A 22,361-nucleotide genomic window follows, 5' to 3' on the forward strand; every position below is an offset into this window, starting at 1 on the left:
TTTAGGCAAAATTACAGTGATCTATTTAGACCATTTACCAGTGTAAATGGCCAATTTATGCCTGCAATTTTATGTAAATGGCCCACTTACAGCCACCATTTGTGCAATAGGGCCCTTTACGAGAAAGGCTGAGCTGCCATTTTTATACCAAATGGCAGCTTGGCAAGGGAGTAGGAGGACAGGTGCTGCTCACTGGGGACTCACAGACTGCCAGTCAGCTTGGCACATGTGTCAAGCAGAGCCAGGCAGCCAGCAGGGCTCCAGCCAGTGGCACACGAAACACGGTATGGACATCTATTCGTACTCCCAGGTAAGTGGGCATAGCATTGCATCCTAAATCAGCATGATCCTTTAGTTCATGCTGGTTTACCTTATGTAATGCACATGGTGGATCCCCTCCTCCCCAACACGAAATGTAGGGGAAAGGTACTTGTATTTCCTTGTGATTCTTCCCATGATCCTGCTACAGTATGCACTTAGCAGGAACATGGGCAAAAAAAAAACCCATCAGGATTTGCACTTCTGCAGCCTAATCTCAGCACACACCATTCCAGCAAGCTTAACCATAGATTAAATGAGCCAAAGCAGTTCATCTTTGTAGTGTTTTTCCCCTTTGGCCACTGAGTACGCACAACCCATCCGGACACTTCTGGCCTAGCGTACAGTGGGCTTGAGTCCCAGCACCTCTCCTTTTAGCATTTAATGTCTAGGTTCAACCAAACCTTTCACTAGACTTTCCCAGGGCTAGAAGGAAGGGGTTAAATGACAAAAAAGCTCATTTCCCCCCATTGTTTCTTCAGAAAGATATGCACATTGTCCTCATTCCTGTATCTCTCGCCCACCTGCTCTCCTCTCCTTCCAGCAACTTCCTGTAGGTGGCAATTTCAACATCAAGCGCCAGCTTGACGCTCATCAGTTCCTGGTACTCCTTCAGGAGACGGGCCATTTCTTCCTTGGCCTTCTGCAGCGCTACCTCCAGTTCAGAGAGCTTGTCCCTGGCATCCTTGAGTGCCAGTTCACCACGTTCCTCAGCCTCTGCTATGTTAGCCTGCAGCTTCTCACACTGAAAGGCAAGAGAGAGATCCACAGAACTGTGAATAATAATGCTAATGAAGATAACAACCAATCCATAGGAACCGTGTATGAATACCACGTATTTGCGAGAGTCTGAAGTAAGAAGGTAACACCTAGGCCATAGCTAGATGGGGGGGGGATCCCAGGGCGATCCCCGGGATCATTCCTGTGCATCCACATGACACACAGGGGATCCCGGGAGCAAGGGGGGATGATCCCATTTTAGGCCCACTTTTTCCGGGACCACGGAACATGTGGGTGGGTGTCGCGTTTTGTCCCAGCTTTTGCGCATGAGCGCTCCTTCATCTTTTTAAAAAAAACCAAAATGGCGGATGCGATGTCCTCTCCCTCCAAGGTTGTCGCACGCTGCATGTAAGCAGAGGGGGAGATCTTGCAATAAAAATATCGTGATATCTTCACCCCTCCGTCACGCTGGACCAGGTAGGTCTAGCTGAGGCCTTAGTCACCAAAAACTAATACCTGTTATGTAAAGTCCCCATACTAGATTAAATGATATGGCCTGAATATAAAAGGCCAAGTGAAATCAGGGCTGTGTGTGTTCACAGGGGTAGAGGAAGTACACAGAAAATGGTATTGGGCCTAGAATTCCGCATCATGAGAATCTGCCTTTTCTTTTCCTTTTTCTTGAAGAAAAAATGGAGGGCCCTTATCCTGTAATCTAAGGGCTGTCAGGATAATATTACCCCCCACCCCCCAGTGCCATGATAGGCCAGCAAAATGTTGCACTAGCAGCTTGAGGCTTGCATCAAGGTTTTATCTGCCTTGCCTGGCATATTTCTAGCTGTGTTTCTGATCACACTATGGCAGCTAAGACAACAGCACAGGGTCAGGCTGACCAGATGAAGGGTTGCACAGAGTGAAATTCCACAGGGAATCCTCCTCGCCACCTCCACACTCCCAGGCTATTCCCGCAAAACTCCCCAGCCTTACCTGCTTCTTGACATTATCCATTTCAGATCGTAGCCTCTGGATCATCCGGGTTAGCTCAGAGATCTCAGCCTTGGTGTCTCGTAGGTTGTCACCATGTTTCCCAGCTGTGACCTGCAGCTCTTCGAACTGGCATGCAGAAAGAAATGAAGGATCACATTTTGTTATGTCTGGCAGCAAAAGCTTTTATAACAAGTCCCAATCGAACAATGACTACGGTTTCACCAAGCTCTCCACTATCTCTAGGAGGTTGTCTCCCCCGCCCAAAAGGAGATGAGGAGGTGCCAGTTGGACTTTTCCAACTAAAAGCTTGCCTGCTTGCAATTTCTGAAGTGGCACTGGTGGATTACTGACCATTTTCCAGCAGACCATCTAGCGCCTTGGAGAAGGACCATAGCTCAGTGGTAGAGCACTTGCTTTGCATGCAGAAGGTCACCGTTTTAATCCCTGCCATCTCCAGGTAGGGCTGGGAAAGACTCCTGTCTGAAACCTTGGAAAGCTGCTGCCAGTCAGTGTTAACAATATTGGGCTAGTTGGATCCATGGTTTGACTCAGTATAAGGCAGCTTCCTATGTTCTGCCTGCTGTTTGCTGGCTTTGTTTCTCAAGAATGCGGGTCTAGATGACCTTGGCCTGCTCCAAAGGTCATTACTTACATGCCAAAGCAAGAGTAAATACTCAGGATCTCTGGCACCAATGCTATAGCCTTTGGGACATCAGATAAAGAGCCTGACCCAGGCATTTTACAAACAAGTTTGGTGCTTTTTGATAATTGCCCAGTTCTATTTTTTTACTTTGGTTTTATTATGGGCTGCATTGCTTTTACTCCTTGTCACTGGTTTTAACATGTGCTGTTTTTCTATAAGTGTTTGATTGTTCTACTGCCTGTCATGTTTTTAATTTTTGTACAAAGTAATTTTAATTTACTTCTTCTGTGCCCAGAGCACTTCAGTTATATTGGGCACTCTAAAAGTGTAATTAGTTAATTAATGGACCAGGTTACCCAGAGTCTGGGATGTAAGAAAAGCATACAAGAAAATGTTGTGTGCATCAGAAAAGGAGACAAATAGAAATTTTGTTTTGAGGGCAAGAGGCTTTAATTGTGATACTCTGGAATAATGCAAAGTAAGACAATTGTGTGCCACAGACACTGCTAGGCCTAATCTACACCGATCAAGTTATTGCACAATGGGCATGTCTAGATGGGGCAATATCCTGGGGATTGTCCTGAGATGATCCCTGTGCATCCACATGATGCACAGGGGATACTGGGAGCATGGAGGGATAATCCCTCCCTTTCCCTGGGACATGGCCCTACCCTTTAATCCCGCTTTTTGATCCTGAGACCATGGGACGTGTGGCCAGGCGGCCAGCCCAGTTTGTCCCGGCTCCTCATGACTAACCGCAAGGAGCCCAGAACTGGGCATGGGGCACGGAGTTCCTCAGGAGCTCTATGCCCATCGGGGGTGGGGTGGGGGGAATTGGAATATATATAAACAAAAAACAAAATGGCGGGCGCAATGTCCTCTGTCCTCCCAGGATGTCACACACCGCGCCGCATGTAGACAGAGGGAGAGGATTCCGCGATCACCGTATCACAAGATTCTCCCCCCTCCCTCCAGAAAGCCGGGAGTTCTAGACATGCCTAATGAAAGCAGTATGAAAGCAGTATATAAAAGGCAGGAGCTACACTACTGCTTTAGAGTGGTATTAATATGCACTGACAACTGATGGGGCCCACTGACACATTCCATATACCATTTTCATACAGCTATATCCTGCTTGGTGTGGCTCCTGCCTTTTATATACCAATTTCATAGTGCAATATGTTGCTTTGTGTAGATTAGGCCCTAGAATCCAAGTAGAAATACATGTAACCTTCACACACCACACCATCTTCATACAGGGTAGTTATGCCTTAGCTGATCAGGGATTCTAAGGATGCACTATTGCTTTGTAATCTAAAATATATTTGAAGGGATCCCCATTAAAATATAGTAAAACACATACAACTGAAGCTAGTCCAATCCTGGTTTAAATTAATCCAGGGCCTTGGCTTTCCAGAGTAATGAACACCTGGCCTCGTAACTAGGGTACCATATGGGAAGGAGGACAAGGCTCCTGAATCTTTGTGTAGAAACGGGAACTGGATGCATGCAGAACCTGGTGAAATTTCCTCTTCAGCACCACAGTTAAAACTCCAGACCAGATACAAAAGTGGGCAGGGCTCCTGCAGCTTTAACTGTTGGGATGAAGAGGGAATTTCACCAGGTCCAATATAAACTTCTCCTGCTGACCTTCAAAGCTTTTCACGGTCTAGCTCCTTCCTATCTCTCCTCTCTCATCTCACACTATTGCCCCGCTCGTGCTCTTCGCTCCTCTGATGCCATGTTTCTCGCCTGCCCAAGGGCCTCTACTTCCCTTGCTCGGCTTCGTCCATTCTCTTCTGCTGCCCCTTACGCCTGGAATGCTCTTCCAGAACATTTGAGAACTACAAGTTCAACCGCAGATTTTAAAGCTCAACTAAAAACTTTTCTTTTTCCTAAAGCTTTTAAAACTTGATGTTGTGCAGACTTCTACTGTTACTTTCTACTGTTAGTTTTACCCTACCCTGTGCCTGCTTACCCTACCCTGTACCTGTTTGCATTCTCTTCCCCTCCTTATTGTTTTACTATGATTTTATTAGATTGTAAGCCTATGCGGCAGGGTCTTGCTATTTACTGCTTTACTCTGTACAGCACCATGTACACTGATGGTGCTATATAACTAAATAATAATAATAAATAATAAATATATACAAATGACACCCTGCTGAAAAACAGTTAAATACAACTGTTAAAGATACAGTAGCCCTGACCTCCTTTCCATATGGTCACCCTACTCAAAGAAGGCATGAGTTTGGGCAATGAGCAAAGGTTCTTGTGCTCATGTTAGGGGGGCATCTTAGATTGGCAAAGCTTGATAGGCAAAAGCGCATGAAAACTCACCTTTCCTTGGTACCAAGATTCTGCTTCTGCTCGGCTTCTTTGGGCAATTTCTTCATACTGAGCTTTGACCTCTGCAATGATACTGTCCAAATCCAGGTTTCGGTTGTTGTCCATTTGAAGGACAACAGAGGTGTCAGAAACGGTCTGCTGCACCTGGCTCAGTTCCTGCAAAAGAAACGCAGACATCAGTTGACCATACCATCACTCCCTCCCCTTACCTATGTTCATATCCTGACTCTCCTCTTCCCCTCCCTCTGTAGAGGCAGTTAATTCTATTTTCAAAGGGTTCTGGGTAGTTGTGGGAGTCCACTTCAGCACCCCTAAAGAGGGTTTGTAATTTCTCAGATCCCCAAAAACTGAACACAAAAATTAGTCGCCGCTGACGTTTTCATACACTAGCCAAATAGCCATCATAACAGCGGGTGGTGTGTGGGGACAGATTAGTACATTGCAAAAAATGCATCTCTACGTGTTCTGCACACTGAAGTATATTGTGGCCCCTGTGGGTGGGTTCCCTGTGAGTGAGAGTAAGGCCATCCAGTGTTGGATGGAGACAGTTTTTTCCTCTCACCTCAACCGTGAACATGTGGTGCAGTTGGGGACATCGTTGGAATGATGGCTTAAATGGCTTCCTGCACCTTGTGACACCGCCACTGGCTTCAATCAATTCAGGAGGCCCAGTGTGGTATAATGGTTAGAGTGTGGATTAGGACTGGGAGAGATCCTGGTTCAAATCCCTCTTCAGCCATGAAGCCCACTGGGTGACCTGGAGCCAGTTATGATCTCTCAGCCTAACCTACCTTGCAGGGTTGCTGTGAGGATAAAATGGGGGTGAGGAACCAGATGTACTGCCTTGAGCTCCTTGGAGGGAAGGTGGGTTATAAATGTAATAAGTAAATGTAGAACTCCACCTCTTTATTTGCAAGGATATATGCCAAGGTACCGGATTCCAAATCAGAGTAACTTACACACAAAACACATATCCAATAATATTTTTGCCGTTTCTTAAACATGCAAGGAGTGATAAGAATTTTCTGATCAATCCTAACCATGATTACTTTTCATTGCTTTCAATGAATTCATCCACCTTTGGAAGTACATTCAAATTAGGAGAAGAATTCTTCCATTCCTCCTTCCATTCAGGTCTAATGTTTTCACAGGTACCCACCGAAAATGGCAGGACTACTTACAGCTTCATGCAAACAAGTCAGGAAGTTGATTTCATCCGTCAAGGCATCCAGTTTTGCTTGTAGTTCTACTTTGTTCATGTAAGCAGCGTCCACATCCTGAAAAATAGATCGGGGGAGGTTCAGTCTCCTGGACTCTTGTTAGATACCATTTTATAAGGGCTATGAAAAGGGTGCTGGGATCCTAGACTGTCCAGTTTCAATAACACAGCACCATCAAAGTGGCCCCTCTAGGATGCCATTGCTCTCTTGACGGCTCTCCCCTCAGCCAACAGAGAAGGCGTAACGTCGGCAGCAGGTACTCTTTATTCTCAGGCCTAGTCTGAAATAATGCATCTTGGGATATCAGTACTTCAATGTAATGATTGGCTGCTGGATGGGGCTAACCAAGAGGCTATTTGCAATACAAGAAGGACAGAGTCATGGTAATATTGCTTATTGAACTGACTAGTTATCAAGGGAGGGTAATTAGCTTTATTTATTTATTTATTTATTTATTTAAAAGCATTTTTATCCCACCCTTCAGCCAAAAAGACTCTCAGGGCAGCTTACAAAGATAAGAAATAACACAGTCTTAGGGTGACCATATGAAAAGGAGGACAGGGCTCCTGTGTCTTTAACAGTATTGAAAAGGGAATTTCTGCAGGTGTCATTTGTATATATAGAGAACCTGGTGAAATTCCCTCTTCATCACAACAGTTAAAGTTGCAGGAGCTCTGCCCTCTTTTAAATCTGGTCACTCTAGTATAACTCCTGCAGCTTTAACTGTTGGGATAAAGAGGTAATTTCACCAGGTTCTCCATATATACAAATGACAACTACTGAAATTCCCTTTCTATGCAACTGTTAAAGATACAGGAGCCCTGTCCTCCTTTTCATATGGTCACCCTACGCAGTCCCTACCCGCAGACTCAGAATCTAAACCCAACAAAAAAGGAAATTGTGAGGGAGGAGGAAAATAGGCAAATTTAGGCACTAGATTTTTTAGTTGCAAACTTACATTTCAGTGCATCGAAAGCCAAGTTTCCTTGAAAGAAAGGGAAAAAGCACTTACCTTTTTCAAGATCACAAAATCATTCTCTGCTGCCGTACGCTTGTTAATTTCTTCCTCATATCTGCAATGCAAAGATAATAATAACACTAAATTTAGGTTTCATTGCTTTTTCTGTTCCACCTGTACACTTGTTCTCCAAGCCTATCATTTTCTATGCCTTCCAACCACAATCTCTAACATATGCTTCATTTATATAGGTCCTTCAACTCCGAGTTAAAACGTTCCAAAGTCTTTAAGAAGCTGAATCTTGGATGATGATGATGATGATGATGATGATGATGATGATGATGATAATAATAATAATAATAATAATAATAATAATAATAATAATTCCTGAATCTGTAAAAGACAGCATGACTTGGCAATGCCCGTCATGTCCATCTAGAAAAACCGCCCTGAGTGAGAAGAGACAATAATAATAATAATATAAAACTTATGCAAGATATGCAAAATTGTTTTTATTTTCCATAATATATTCTGATGACAAAACTGCCATCCAGGTTTTTTAAAATCTATATCAGTATGGAGGGATGAGGGAAGGATATTCATCCCTTCCCCCCCACCCCATTATTTCTCAATTGTCCTAATCGTTAAAGCCTTTCTGAATTTGCTTGGCATGCAGCATCTGGGCTAATTCCTACTCATTTTGAGGGTTATTCAGCATCCCCAGGTTCATGACTTTTCTCATTTTTTTCACTCTCTCTCTCGTTTGCCAGGGTGCATTCCACATTCTTTGGCATCAGCCAAACAAAAGTTTTTGTTTAATACCACCCAGAATGGCAACAGAGTTTTCAAGTGCACCTCTTTATTAAATAACAACAATGTCTATTTTTGAGTGTTGCATGTCACCAACTGTGTGCCTTATATTTGCCAAGAAGATAAATACAACTGGGTGATTGTATAAAAATAATAATATGTGCCTTTCAAAACAGGTTACTCTGTACATCATATGGGATGAACATGACACACCTCAAACATAACAATGAAAGAGATTGTCCAGTATCACAGAAGGCAGACCAAAGGCCTTAGCTAGACCTAAGGATTATCCCAGGCAAATGGTCATCCCTGCCTGCTCCCGGTATCACCTGTGTGTCATTTGGATGTACAGGGATGACCCCAGGATGATCCCAGGATATAGGCCTGGTCTAGTCATGGCCCAAGAGGAGCCAAGTTCCAATCCCCCTTCAACTCAGAAAGTGGCCTCAGGATAGTTTCAGCCTCACCTACCTCGCAAGGCAGTTGTGAGTATAGCATGGGATAATGAAATTTCCACTTAGAAAATCCCTACAATTTTTAAATGGGTAGTGGAGTCAAATTCTGGAAAGAGTTTGCTTTTGCCCCATGCTTTTTACCAATTTATGGTGGGACACGCTCTCAGGTTATTGTCATGTGCTAACATTTTTCCTAGATCAAAATCACTGCATACATGTACAATCATCACATGTAAGGATCTACAGAGGAGATGCACATCGTTCCTTAGACGGAAGCACTTTCTGCATAGGCACTATTGTAACAACTGAAATGGCCTTCATTAGAGAAGGTTGGGAAAAGAACCCTTCCCTATCCCTGGCCATTTCTTTCCAACCAATGGGGGTGGAGGATTGGGTGACATCTAGCGGTGGGGAAGAAAGTTCTTTCCAATCTTTGGGAGGTTTCTTCCTGCCCAAACACCCTGGAAACCTCCAGACTTTGGCTGAGTCAAAATGCCCAGCCCAGACTGTTCATTGGACACAAAGTATCTCAAGTTTTCCTAAAAAAACCTATATCGATTTTGGTACGGAAGAGCACTTATTAATAGCCAACTCTGGATCCCTTACTTGTTCTTGTAATCTTCCACAAGATCTTGGAAGTTTTTTAGCTCTGATTCCATTCCTCTCCTTTCATTCTGAAGACAATCCAGCTGTCTCCTGAGGTTACTGATATAAGCCTCGAAGAGTTGATCAAGGTTCTTCTGACCGTGGCCAGTCCCGTGGCCCTGTTCTTGCAAGAGTTTCCACTTGGTCTCCAGAACTTGATTCTGTTGTTCTAGGAAGCGGACCTAATCCAAGAGAAGAAGGGAAAAAGGAGAATGGTCAGACAAAAGGAGTTATGAACTTGTACTCCAATGACCCTTATTGACCAGGGATGCTGCCTATGTTTTCTAGTTTCTATGTAAATTTTTGTTCCTGTTTTGACTTTTGGAGAGAACTTGGGAATACTTAAAAATGTTATTGTGAATTGTTGTGCGTCAGAATTGATCCCTCTTCCATTTGGCCATGGCTAGGGTGACCATATGAAAAGGAGGACAGGGCTCCTGTATCTTTAACAGTTGTATTGAAAAGGGAATTTCAGCAGGTGTCATTTGGATATATGGAGGACCTGGTGAAATTTCCTCTTCATCACAGCAATTAAAGCTGCAGGTGTCCTGCCCTCTTTTAAATCTGGTCACTCTAGTAGTGCTCCTGCAGCTTTAACTGTTGTGATGAAGAGGGAATTTCACCAGGTTCTCCATATATACAAATGGCACCTGCTGGAATTCCCTTTTCTATGCAACTGTTAAAGATACAGGAGCCCTGTCCTCCTTTTCATATGGTCACCCTAGCCATGGCTAGACCAGACCTATATCCCAGGATTGTCCCGGGATCATCCCTGTGCATCCAAATGACACACAGGGGATCCAGGGAGCAGGCAGAGATGACCCCTCCATTTGCCTGGGACAATCCTTAAGTCTAGCTAAGGCCTTTATCTCTGGAAAATGGGTTGGGAAACCTGTGGCCCTCGATGTGATGTTGGACTCCAACTCCTATCAGTCCCAGAGAGCATGTCAAATGGTCGAAGATGATGGGAATTGTAGTCCAACAACACCCGGGAGGCCATAGTTGCCCAGCCCTGATCTAGAAGTTATTTGTCTCAGTTTTCCTTCCAAATTCGCACTTCTTCAAATTTTGCAATGGAGTTTGGCAGTCAAAACATTTGTATGAAGATGCATATATAAGGTGAAAGTGCACACAAATATGCACATATTTTCAAAAGTCCATTTTATTAGGAAAAATACTCAGAAAGAATGGGCACATCAGAGAAAAGTGCTCATAAAATGCATATATTAGGAGAAATGCACACACACAGGTATACGAATTTTCACGCAAACTTGAAAAAAAGCATTCTCAAAGTTCGGGATGAATCAAACTTGAGACTGGAAAATGAGACATGGAGAGAAACCCAAAATGACAAATTCGTCCATCCCTAATTTAACTTCCAGGGCTGCTGTGCAAAATGTCAACACCCTCCACTACCAGCAAATCATCAGGTTACAGGGCGAACCCCTCGTTCATCAAACTGCATCTATGCATTTTATGTATTTTATAATTACTGTTGTCCCCCGCCTCGATCAAAATGGAGAGGTGGGTAAGAAATAAATTATTATTATTATTATTATTGTTATTATTATTATTATTATTATTATTATTATTATTATTATTATTATTATCTCTCTCCTCAAGCTGGGCCTTTGCCTCAATGCCACCCTTCCTATCAGTGGCCCTGAGGGAAAGGGCCGCTGACCCTATCAATTAAACCCAGGGCTGTTGAACTCAGGAGTCAGGGCTTATCATACTCAACCTTGCATGCACCCTATGAAGGCCACTCTAAATGGCACCCCATTTGGTCTTCCCGCCTGACTTTAAACTCTTCTGCAAGAGAAACATTTTGCTCCTTATTCTCACACTAGCCAGGCTACTCCCACAGATGGGAGCATGGCCACTACTCATCTCCTGATGAAGGAACCACCACCTCTTCTGAGAACTTAAAGGAAGCTGGACAAAAGCTGGGGAACCCATTCCATTGCTCAACTCCCAGATAACTGAAACCATAGAAACAGGAGCTCCAGTCTGGCCAGTGTCCCCCCTATGGAACACTTGACATGGCTGTTAATCCAGACCTGCCTCCTGCCGTTGCATTCCACAAGACCATACTCAGAGCTTCTTCTAACAACACCTGGGCACCTTCCTTCGTCCAAAGTCTACTGTTCATCCCACCTTTCCTCCTGTGCTGCCCACAAACTCTGTATTACAGCCTCTGCCTCTTAATCCTTCCTAAGTCCAATAGGTGGCTGAGGCCTTAGCTAGACCTAAGGATTATCCCAGGCAAATGGAGGGCTCATCCCTGCCTGCTCCTGGGATCCCCTCTGTGTCATTTGGATGCACAGGGCTGATCCTGGGACGATCCCAGGATATAGGCCTGGTCTAGCCAGGGCCTGAGAGATACGATGGGGAAATGACAAGGAATGGAATGCATTTGTTGTATTTCCAACTGATACACTTTTAGGGAGGACTAATACTATGCCCCAGGGTCAGGTGTGGATCTAATGCACATCTAACATCCACAGTCCAGTGGGATCCATAGCAGCTTCTACTCTCTCCTACCTATCAGGGAGGAGTCATTACAGGACCAACATGCCTAGTTTCTGTGTGTCGGCCCAGGGCTATCCTGGGAAAAGAAGGATGCACCCATCTTTTCCCCTCATAGCTTTCACTGACAGCAGATTAGTACTGACAGCATGAAAAAATCAATACACAATACAAACTAAATAAACTGGTTTAACAATCAAGTATCTCCCCAGGGAATCCAGGGAAGTATAGGGTTTTGGCGGGAAGAGCAGAGAGACTCTCTAGAACTACAGTTGCCACAATTCTTTGCAGGGAGCCAGACCAGCTATATTTGTATAGATTTTGTAGAGTACATATGCCCTTCAACTGTTTTCTTCTTTCAGTTCTGTTCCTATTTCCTTGAACTTCTTTGGTTCTACGTACGATCCCCTTGGGAGTCACATCTGACCAAACCTTTGCAGAGTACACAGGTTATATATATAACGACCCATGTTTCCTCTCCATTTGAGATTTAGGAGCAACCGTATTTAAAATTGTAAATCAAAGCTTCTAAAATTACTTCACATTTATCCAGTCTTGACATGCATGATAATAAATAGACAAAAATCAGACCAGATCTTATACAGACAATTCTCCTATAAAATATTCTTAAAACAAAAAGGGCAGGAAACAAAAGAAAACCCTTGATCACATTCTTGTAATCATCTCACCTTGTCGATGAAGGAGGCAAATTTGTTGTTGAGGGTCTTGATCTGTTCCCTCTCTTCTGACCTCACTTTTTGGATCTCTGGGTCTATCTCCAGGTGGAGGGGCTGCAGGAGGCTCTGGTTGATGGTCACCTCTTTGATGCCTCCAGGTGGGCACACTGGAAACCAAGGGCCACCTGAACCATTAAAGCCACTGTCAATCCCACCACCACAGCGCCCACCAACTCCAAAGCCACCGCCACCACCTTGGCCACAACCACCAAAGCCCCCACCATAGCCACTGCCACCAAATCCACCACTGGAGATTCTCTTGTTGACCCCTAGATTATACAGGCTCCTGCTGCCGAAACCACCACCACCACCTCCTCCGCTTCCTCCACGGATGGAACACCCACGAGTGGTGGAAGCGGTGTTGAAGGTGACTTTGCTTCCACCCCCAAAGCAAGCAGAGCTGGAGCTGAATCCTTTGTTCCTTCCTCCACTGCTTTGGGCATAGGACTGGCGAGACATGGTGGTGGGTTATCAGGGAGGCTGTCTTGGTGGTAGAGTTGGCGGTGGTGCTTCCAAAGAAGAGTTCCCAGTAATGAATGAAACTGAACCCCTCTGACAGCAGAGGCGACAGTCTACCTTTTTATTCATTCAGAGACTTGGCTGGTTGACAGGGGAGTGGAAAAGAAAGTAGTCATTTTTTTCTCCGTTGTATTCATGAGCTTAGGTGTGCTTGGCACCCTCCCTCTTCCTCTGTGCCAAAAACTGACCTTCCCTGAAACACACCCTGAAGAGCTGAAGAACCCGCAGCAGAAGAGTGAACTCTTGACAACCCCAGATTAACTGCATCACCCTTCTGTCAACTAAGACAAGATTCCTCTAAAAGCCTTGCTTGCACGGCAGGGCATGACAAGTTCCCTTGAGATTCTTTTGCCCCGCAGGGAAAATAATCCCCTGGCTAAGACATATCCCTATCACTCCCTTTTTATTAAACCTGCTGGCAGACGATCCTTTTCAGAGGGTTCCAAAAAGAAACCCACTGACACACACCGTTCGAGTGAAAGTATGGATAGATGGCTATCCACACCCAAGGTTGCACCACATTTCTCAACATTTATTTTCTTGGAATAAATGAAATAAATCCAACATGAACTCTCACTGCTGCGATACCGGGGGGTGGGGGGCAGTTTGCAGGGAGAGAGATTTTCTCCATTCAGCTTTCAAAATAAATGACACTATTCAGACAAGAGCGAGGGAGCTTGTAGGGGGCAATGATGACTCCTTATGGATTATATTACATTTTTATCTGGCCCTTTTCAAAGTGGCAAGACCTGATTCTCAGCACACATACACACATTTTATCATCCCAGCTGCCCATTTATCATTCTGGAAGTATAAAGTTAGAAGAAACCTCAAAAGCCATGTAGTCCAACCCTCTGTCACTGCAGGAAATCTATTGGTACGAGATCCGTGATAGGTGGAGATCGAGTTTCTGTTTGAAAATCTCTAATGAAGAAGAGTTCATCACCTTCCAAGGCAGCCTGTTCCACTGATAATTTATGGAAGGGTTATATCAAAATTGTGTATAGGAACATAAGTTGAGCCCTGCTGGATCAGACCAAGGGTCCATTTAGTCCAGGATTCTGTTCACACAGTGGCCAAGCTGTCAGCCAGGGACCTACAAGCTGGACATGGGTGCCAGAGCACCCTCCCGCCCATGTTCCCCAGACATTGGTTTTCATAGGTAGGCATGTTGCGAGCATCTGAGACAGGGATGGGATCTGATGGTCTCTCCTCCGTTTGGCCCTGCCAGACTGTACTCAATGAGCAACCACACTAGCTCTGCCATCACGGTAGCCGGAATAAGAGAAGGATGGGGAAGTGGAATTCCCCCCCTTCTTCCTCTCATCCCAGCTACCGCAACAGCAGTGGTGGGACAGAAGGTGGACAAGAGGGGAGCAGTGCTCCCCTCTCATCCCCTATTTTGCACACAGCATGGTACTGTAAGGGGAGAAAGAACTACTTTGCGGAGCCCCTTTACGTAGATGGCCCCTTTACGGCTGCCATTTAGGGAAGATTAGATTTACAGAAATACCCGAGTCACTTTTATGAAACATGCAGGCTGCTATCCCTGAACTCCACCACTCCCACCACCCACCGTTCTGCATCCTGACCACACTAGAACAGGGGTGGGCAGGAAGAAAATTAGGAGTGGGCGAACTCACCAGTGCTCGCCCGGGTGGTCGCTTGCCCCACTGCCACTACCCACCCCTGTTCGCTGGACCGGGCGAGCCTCTTCTGAGGCCCAGTTTCTCCAGGCCAGCACTTGGCAGCTGCCTGCCTGTGTGCCAAAATCATGCACTTGCCCTTCCTGCATCAATGCCGGCCGTGATCAACACCGTGGGGGGGGGGAGTGTGCAATTTTGAAAGCCTCAGTAAATTGCGTACTCCTCCTCCTGAGCCAATGGCGGCTTTGAAGGCCTCATTAATGCAAGGATAAAGATGCAAATGGAGCATTCACTTCTTTACCTTTGTGTCAATGGGGGCTTTAAGGCCGTCATTCATGCAGGAAGGGCACATGCGCAATTTTGGAGGATGGGTGGGCAGCTGCCTAGCACTCACCAAGTGCTAGGGAGAGGTGTCCAATGCTTGTGCTGAGAGCACCTGACTGGGGCCCTTTCTGCACCTAAGGGTGTAGAGGGACGCAGGGGAGACAATCCCAGGATTTCCAGCTTCTGGGATCATGGCCCTGTGTCCAGACGTCCACGCGATGCCCCGGAAGTGAAGAGGGATGTCGTGCCTATCGTGGGAGCCATTTTTTTAAGTAACAGGAGCCAGAGCCACTTGCACTCCAGCAAAATGTTCATGGTTGTTGTTGCTTTTTAAAAGCCCCAGCCCTGCTCCCCACCCCACCCCTGATGTCCCTGGACTGCTCCCAGCATGGCTTCTTCCCTTTGCTGACCCCCGCTACTTGCAGGGAGGAGGGAAGAAGTTGGGATGGGTGCCCACACCAGTCATGGTCCTTGGGATTGTCCCAGGACAATCAGGTTTTCCTGGGGGGGGGGGGGGAAGGGGGAGGTTTCCCTTGAAAACCCATGCCCATCGCCCCATGCCCCAGGAGTCCTTGTGTGGACAACCCCGGGGGAAAAGGCCGGTGTAGAAATGGCCGGGGCCAGATGCAGGCTGAGGGGTTGGGCAGGCTCCTGGACCCAGTCAGCCACTAGTAGTGATGGCCACGAATTTGGATTATTTTAAAAGGGGTTAGAAAAATTCCTGGCAGAAAAGGCTCTCCATGGCTGCTAGTTGAGATGCCTCTAGTATCAGAGGCAGTATGCCTATGAGCACCAGTTACTGGGGAACATGAGCAGGAGGGTGCTGTTGCACCCATGTCTTGCTTGTGGGTTCCTGGTCAACAGCTGGTTGGCCATTGAGTGAACAGAATATTGGGCTAGATGGACCCTTGGTCCAGTCCAGCAGGGCTCTGCTTATGTTCTTATGTGGCCTTCCGGATGTTATGTGGCCTCCCATCATCTGGCATTACCAGTGCTGAGGCATGATGGGAGTTGCAGGCTAAAACATCTTGAGGGTTGGAGGCCACCGCTGATCTAGATCACTGTTGTGTACTCTGGCTGTGGTTCTTCAGGGTCTTAGGCAGAGAGGTGTCTTTACCCATCACTGGCTACCTGCTCCTTTCTTTTGTTTTGTTTTTTTAAAAACAACAACAACAATGAAACATTGAAAGGTATGTAATCCTATGAGTCTTTACTCAGAAGCAAAACCCACTGAATTGAATGGGGTTTATGCCAAGACAATGTGCATAGGATTGCAAGCTAAACGACCTTCTGCAACAAACACATGGAAACAGGTTTTGCAAATATGGAATGACTCAGTTGTCACAGAAAGAGACAGTGTAAACTACCAAAGGTGTATGAAGTGTAGAAAATTCTTATTTAAACTGAATCGCAATGCAGTTATTCATCACTGTTCATTTGGAGATTTACTTCTCCAGCTGCCAGAATTGACAAGGGGTGACAGAAAACCACCTTGTCATCTACAGCTCACAGTTAAAACCACTACAATTCATCATCAGTGGACTATATCACATCCTGACGAGTATGCTTCCCTCTCACAGGCCTTGGGTGATAGGCCATGCCCCAGGTTATTGGTACACACATTCATGCACAGACACACAATCTAAAACAGCTACTTGACAATAACAGGTTACCTAATGGACAGACAAACAAAGGGCTCATTCACAACTTGAATGAGTAGTTTGTTTATGACATTTATATCCTACCGTTTTTTTTCCTCCAAGGAGGATGATCCTCCTCCTCTCCATTTTATCCTCGTAACAACCCTGTGAGGTAGGTTGGGCTGAGAGCCTGTGATTGGGCCAAAGTCACCCAGTGGGTTTCCATGGCCGAGTGGGGACTAGAACCCGGACCATATGGGGTGGAGAGCAGCTTGGAAGTGATTGGAAGTGGAGAAGCTGTAGACCAACTATCCCAAACCTGGCACATTCCAGATGAGTTGGACTACAACTCCAATCACCCCTGGGATGATGGGACCTGTAGTCCAGCCCATCTGGTAGGTACTGGATAGGGGAAGTTTCCTGTAGACCAGGGGTGCAGAACCTCAGGCCCAAGGGCCAAATCCAGCGCTCCTGGGGTTCTATTCTGGCCCTCCGGGGTTCCCCAAATGTCCATACTCCTTTCCACTGAGCACTAATCATTTGGTGATTTCTCGACTTTTGTGTAATTTCCCCCCATTCTAGGAGGTTGAAATGCCTCTCATTTCATTTCATTTATTTTATTTTATTTATTTATTTATTACATTTTTATACCGCCAATAGCCGAAGCTCTCTGGGCGGTTCACAAAAATTAAAACATAATAAAACAACCAACAGTTTAAAAACACAAATACAAAATACAGTATAAAAAGCACAACCAAGATAAAACCATGCAGAAAAAATTGATATAAGATTAAAATACAGAGTTAGAACAGTAAAAATTAAATTTAAGTTAAAATTAAGTGTTAAAATACTGAGAAAATAAAAAGGTCTTCTATACCGCCCCAAAGCCAAAGATCTCTGGGCAGGTCACAAAAATTAAAAACCATTACAGCACATTATACAAAGTACAAGAAGAAAGGCATTTATGTTAAACCATGTACGCAGATAACACACACAGAGGCAACAATTTGTTAAACCGTCAGCCAGAGACAATCCAAAGCTTGATTTAAAACTCATTGTATGCTACCAAATGCCTGAGAGAAGAGGGCAGTTTTAATCTGGCGATGAAAAGAGAACCACGTTGGTGCCAGGCGGGCCTTGTCGGGGAGATCATTCCATAAGTGGGGGGCCACCACCAGATACTAGATAACCTTCAAACATTTTCACGGGTAGGTCTCACAGGGCTAAGTTACTGGCAGTAAGAGCTTTAAGCTAAAAGATGTGGGTATTTTCGCCTCACCCCTTTACCTTAGCCCCACCCCTTTACCTTCACCCCGCCCCCTTTGCCTTCACCTTGTCCCACCACTGGAGGGCAGCCCCTGAGAGCTTCTCCAGAGAAAGGGTGATGCACCCCTCCACACACACTTTTCCCGTCTGAATCACAGAAGGGCTGGGAGAGGGATTCCATCAGGTTTTGGTTACCAGCATTTGTGCTGTCCTACAGCAGCTCTCCAGGTACTAGATAGCCTTCAAGCATTTTTCAAGGCCAGCTCTACATTCCCATAGACAGCTCTAAGGGTGAGTTGACAGGCTCCTGAGCAGCTGCATCACTTTGCGGAAAGGAAAGGAAAAGTCTAACTGCTTGTTTCTATTCTAATTTACACTTTAATTACTACTTGTCAAGTGTGCCCTCAATCTCCAAAGTCAGCTTCTCATAAAATACATGCACACATTGCATATGAACATCCCTCCTCAAGACATGTTGGCATTGACCCAATGCAATGCTACAGTTTTCCCATTTCATGTGGAGCTTTACACAAAAGGGTTTATCATGGGGCTCCATGGGAAATCCATGTCTTCTTGGGGTGCTTTCTATGGCAGTTTTAATGAACTGGAGATTTAGTAGCCAAGAGCCGCAATCCAGCACAGGTAAACACTCTTGAAACCATGGGCTTAGACCTAAGGGTGTAGAGGGACGCAGGTGAGATGATCCTCGGATTTCCGGCTTCTGGGATCATCGCCCTGCATCCAGACGGCTGTGTGATGTCCCGGAAATGAAGAGGGACGTCACACCCATCACAGCCGCCTTTTTTTTTAAGTAACAGGAGCCAGAGCACACTTGCGCTCCAGCAAAATATAAGTTGCTGTGTGTGTTTTTAAAAAAGCCCCAACCCTGCTCCCCATCTCACTCCCAATGTCCCTGGATTGCCCCTGGCCTGGCTCCTTCCTTCTGCTGACCCTTGCTACTCACAGGGAGGAAGGAAGAAGCCAGGACAGGCGCCCACACCACCTGTGGTCCTCGGGATTGTGCCAGGACCACTAGAAAATTGGGTTTTCCTAGGGTTTCTTTATCCCTGGGAAAACCTGTGCCCATCCCACCCACCCCGGCCACCAGGAATCTCTGTGCATCATTTGGACACACAGGGAACGCACAGGGACAACCCTGGGAGGAAAGACCAGTGTAGCAATGCCCATGGTTTACTCAGCATTGTATTGGGCCCATCAGTTTAGCTGGCTATGTGTAAAACCTCCCATCCTACCTTTGAAGACTGTCCCTGGCCAACATATCCCCATGGCCCTACATTTACCTTACTTCTCCACCCCTATTCCCAGCAGAAGTATTCATCCCTTCCTGCTGCTAGTCCCTTTCTTAGGTTCTTCCTCAAGCCCGTATGTCCTTCAGCCCTCTGCTTCTTCCTCCACTGCCACAGGCATACTTAAGAACATCAGAAGAGCCCTGCTGGATCAGACCAAGGGTCCATCTAGTCCAGCATTCTGTTCCCACCGTAGCCAACCAATTGTCAACGGGAAACCCACAAGCACAACATTGGTGCAACAGCATCCTCCCACCCATGGTCCTCAGCACCAAGTGTACATAGGCAGAGCCGGTGACAGACTATTTTGCGCCCTAGGCAAGGTGAGCTACTTTCACCCCCCACCCTCCCCAAAAAAATGCCAACTTTGATTTATAAGAACATATGTTTCCTGGAAAAAATAAGAAGCACAAAACTTGAAACTGCTAAATTTATTTTAAAGTACAAGGAATACGTCATGCCAATTATAGCAAACAAATTGGAAAGGAATGTCTATGGGTCTAAAATGCATTATTTAATAGGAATATCACCTCCAAATCATCCCCCCCAACTCACACAAGTGCGCACACACACACTCAGCATCACTCACTCCAAACAAACACGCATGAACACATGCATTCACTCAAAGACCCCATGCACCCCATTCACTCATACATTCTCTCTCTCTCTTTCTCTCTCTCTCTCTTTCGGGCTCATTCCGGAAGTCTGAACATGGAGCCACCCCCCACCCCCACCCCAGCGTCCCTGACTTCGCTTCGGCTGGGCGGGCACGGGGCGCCATCTCGCCCGCCCAGGCCCAGCTGAATCCTCGAGCCGGGCCAGCTCACAGCCAATGTGTGTGAGTGCTGCGCTGTGCCTGGCGCCCCTCTTAGCTTGGCGCTCTAGGCGGCCGCCTGAGTGGCCTCTATGGTAGCACCAGCCCTGTACATAGGCATATACTGCCTCTGATACTGGAGGTAATAAACAGCCTTCAGGACAGGTAGCTATTGAGAGCCTTCTCCTCCATGAAATTGTCTAACCCCCTTTTAAAGCCATCCCAAGTGGTGACTCTCATTAGGTCTTTTGGTACTTATGTAAGATCCTATCAGCTCCCATAAGCAGACTGCTTACATCAACAGGCTTTAAAATAATAATATAATAATATATTTGTTTGTTACCTGCCTCTCCCTCTGGATTGAGGCGGGGTACAACACAAATGCAAACGCCATAAAATACATATAATTAAAACATTAAAAACTAATACATCATTAAAAACAGCACATTATTAAAAGGCATCTTAAAATTCAACTGGGTAGGCCTGCCAGGAGGGATCAGTCTTTATAACTTTCTTAAAATCCGGAAGACTGTTGAGTTGACGAATCTCTCCCGGCACGTCATTCCATAATCTGGGAGGGGCAGAGGAAAAGCTCTTCTGGGTACTAGTTGTCAGCCTTGATTTTGTTGACTGGAGTAAATTCCTCCCAGAGGACCTGAGTGTGTGGGGCGGATTGTATGGGAGAAGGTGATCCCACAGGTAGCCTGGACCCAAACCATGTAGGGCTTTAAAGGTGATAACCAACTCTTTATACTTTGCCCGGAAACTATTTGGCAGCCAGTGAAGAGACTTTAAAACTGGTGTAATGTGGTCACCCCTAGGTGTACCAGTGACCATGTATGCCCCGTAACCCCGTAACCTCTGAGGATGCCTAGTGTAACAATCCAAGGGGCAGGGAAATTGTACAACTTCTTAGGCATGTACAAATCAGAAAAACTCACCAAAGTTCTCCAAATTCCATCTCAAAGTTCGTTCTGACCTGAATCTGTATCCCCCCCCCCGCTTCGCATGAAAATCCATGCATATTTTCATACATATTTTTTCCAAAATGTATGCATCAATTGTGTTCATCTTTGAAATGTATGTATTCTATTCCCATTGATTGAAGCATATTTGTGCACATTTTTCAAAACTATACATTTTTTTCTTGCACATTTTTAAAATGTATGCAAGCTGTCGAATTTTGGCCCGCAAATCAAATTGCAGGCTCGGAAATGTACAAAGTTGGGTGCAGATTACATCTGAGCCCATGTTCAATCGAGAAGCTGTGAACTAAGTACATCCTGTTCAAAAATAAGTGGAAACTAATTTTTCATACTCAGATTCTTCATAAGGGGTGTGCAGTTCATTTTCTCCTTTTCATCCATTTTGGTTTTTAAAGTTCCATTCATTTTGTTTGTTCCATTCATCTAAACCAGCGGTTCTCAACCTGTGGGTCGGGACCCCTTTGGGGGTCAAATGACCCTTTCACAGGGGTCGCCTAAGACCATTGGAAACCACATATTTCCGATGGTCTTAGGGAACTGTATTGACTGAACTATGTCATGTATCATCTTTTGTATTATTAAAGCTATTGTTATGTATTATTTTCATTATTAGCAAACCATCCCATGACAATGGATCGTGTAGAGAAGAACGAAAATAATTTTATGGGTGGGGGTCACCACAACATGAGGAACTGTATTAAAGGGTCGTGGCATTAGGAAGGTTGAGAACCACTGATCTAAACAGTATTTGTTACAAATTTTTCCCATTTGTTCTTCGCTCATTCATTTTCATTTTCCCATTGATTTCAATGGAGACTGAGCCAGGTTTCTGCCATCTGTATTTGGTGGTTTCTACTCAAAATGGCCTGAAATCATCAGGCATTTTACTACCCTCCCTGGCCATCATACCTGCTAACTATCAGGCGCATTGGACAAAGGGTCCCTACTTTAGCTGCAGTTAAAAAGCTTCACATCCTATCAGTTTCCCATTCCTTTAACGGAAAATCCAGCAGCTCCTTTCAGGCTCAAACTTGCCAGACTTCAACTAGGAGGACTAACGTTCCACATTTTATAGGCATTTTTTAAAGGTGCACAGACAAAGCTATTTAAATAGAGCATTCAAAACCGTTAATTGCACCGTTTTCTCTTTCTTCCCCACACCCTGTAACCTTTCCGTGAACTGCAAGCTGCGTTACATACAGTTTATCCAATGCAGAATAGTGTCTCCAATGCAAAGCAATTGAAAATGAACGGGAAAAGGAAACCAAACCAATGGGATATAGAAACATGTAATAGAGTTGGCAGGGGCCTATAAGGCCATCGAGTCCAACCCCCTGCTCAATGCAGGAATCCACCTTAAAGCATTCCTTTTTTCTTCTTTTTTATTATTTTAAACATCACAAACACACAATCTTTACACCACATACAATACATACAAACAAAGGTACACACAAAACAACTACACTAAAATACAACAAAAAACATTTA

General features: G+C 45.3%; 1 protein-coding gene across 1 annotated transcript in view; it reads right to left on the reverse strand.

Annotated features, from left to right (window-relative positions):
* Nucleotides 1-12,830, reverse strand: part of LOC134394343 (keratin, type II cytoskeletal 4-like) — a 41,417-nt gene extending 28,587 nt beyond the window's left edge. Inside the window, exons 1-7 of the mRNA XM_063119725.1 lie at nucleotides 12,324-12,830; nucleotides 9,067-9,287; nucleotides 7,250-7,310; nucleotides 6,199-6,294; nucleotides 5,009-5,173; nucleotides 2,026-2,151; nucleotides 843-1,063 (exon numbers count right to left, since the gene is read on the reverse strand). Coding sequence (XP_062975795.1) covers nucleotides 843-1,063; nucleotides 2,026-2,151; nucleotides 5,009-5,173; nucleotides 6,199-6,294; nucleotides 7,250-7,310; nucleotides 9,067-9,287; nucleotides 12,324-12,830 — 1,397 coding nt within the window. The remainder of the gene's footprint in view (nucleotides 1-842; nucleotides 1,064-2,025; nucleotides 2,152-5,008; nucleotides 5,174-6,198; nucleotides 6,295-7,249; nucleotides 7,311-9,066; nucleotides 9,288-12,323) is intronic.
* Between the last annotated feature and the right edge of the window lie 9,531 nt (nucleotides 12,831-22,361).

This window comes from Elgaria multicarinata, chromosome 3 (assembly GCF_023053635.1).
Source record: "Elgaria multicarinata webbii isolate HBS135686 ecotype San Diego chromosome 3, rElgMul1.1.pri, whole genome shotgun sequence".
NCBI lineage: Eukaryota > Metazoa > Chordata > Lepidosauria > Squamata > Anguidae > Elgaria > Elgaria multicarinata.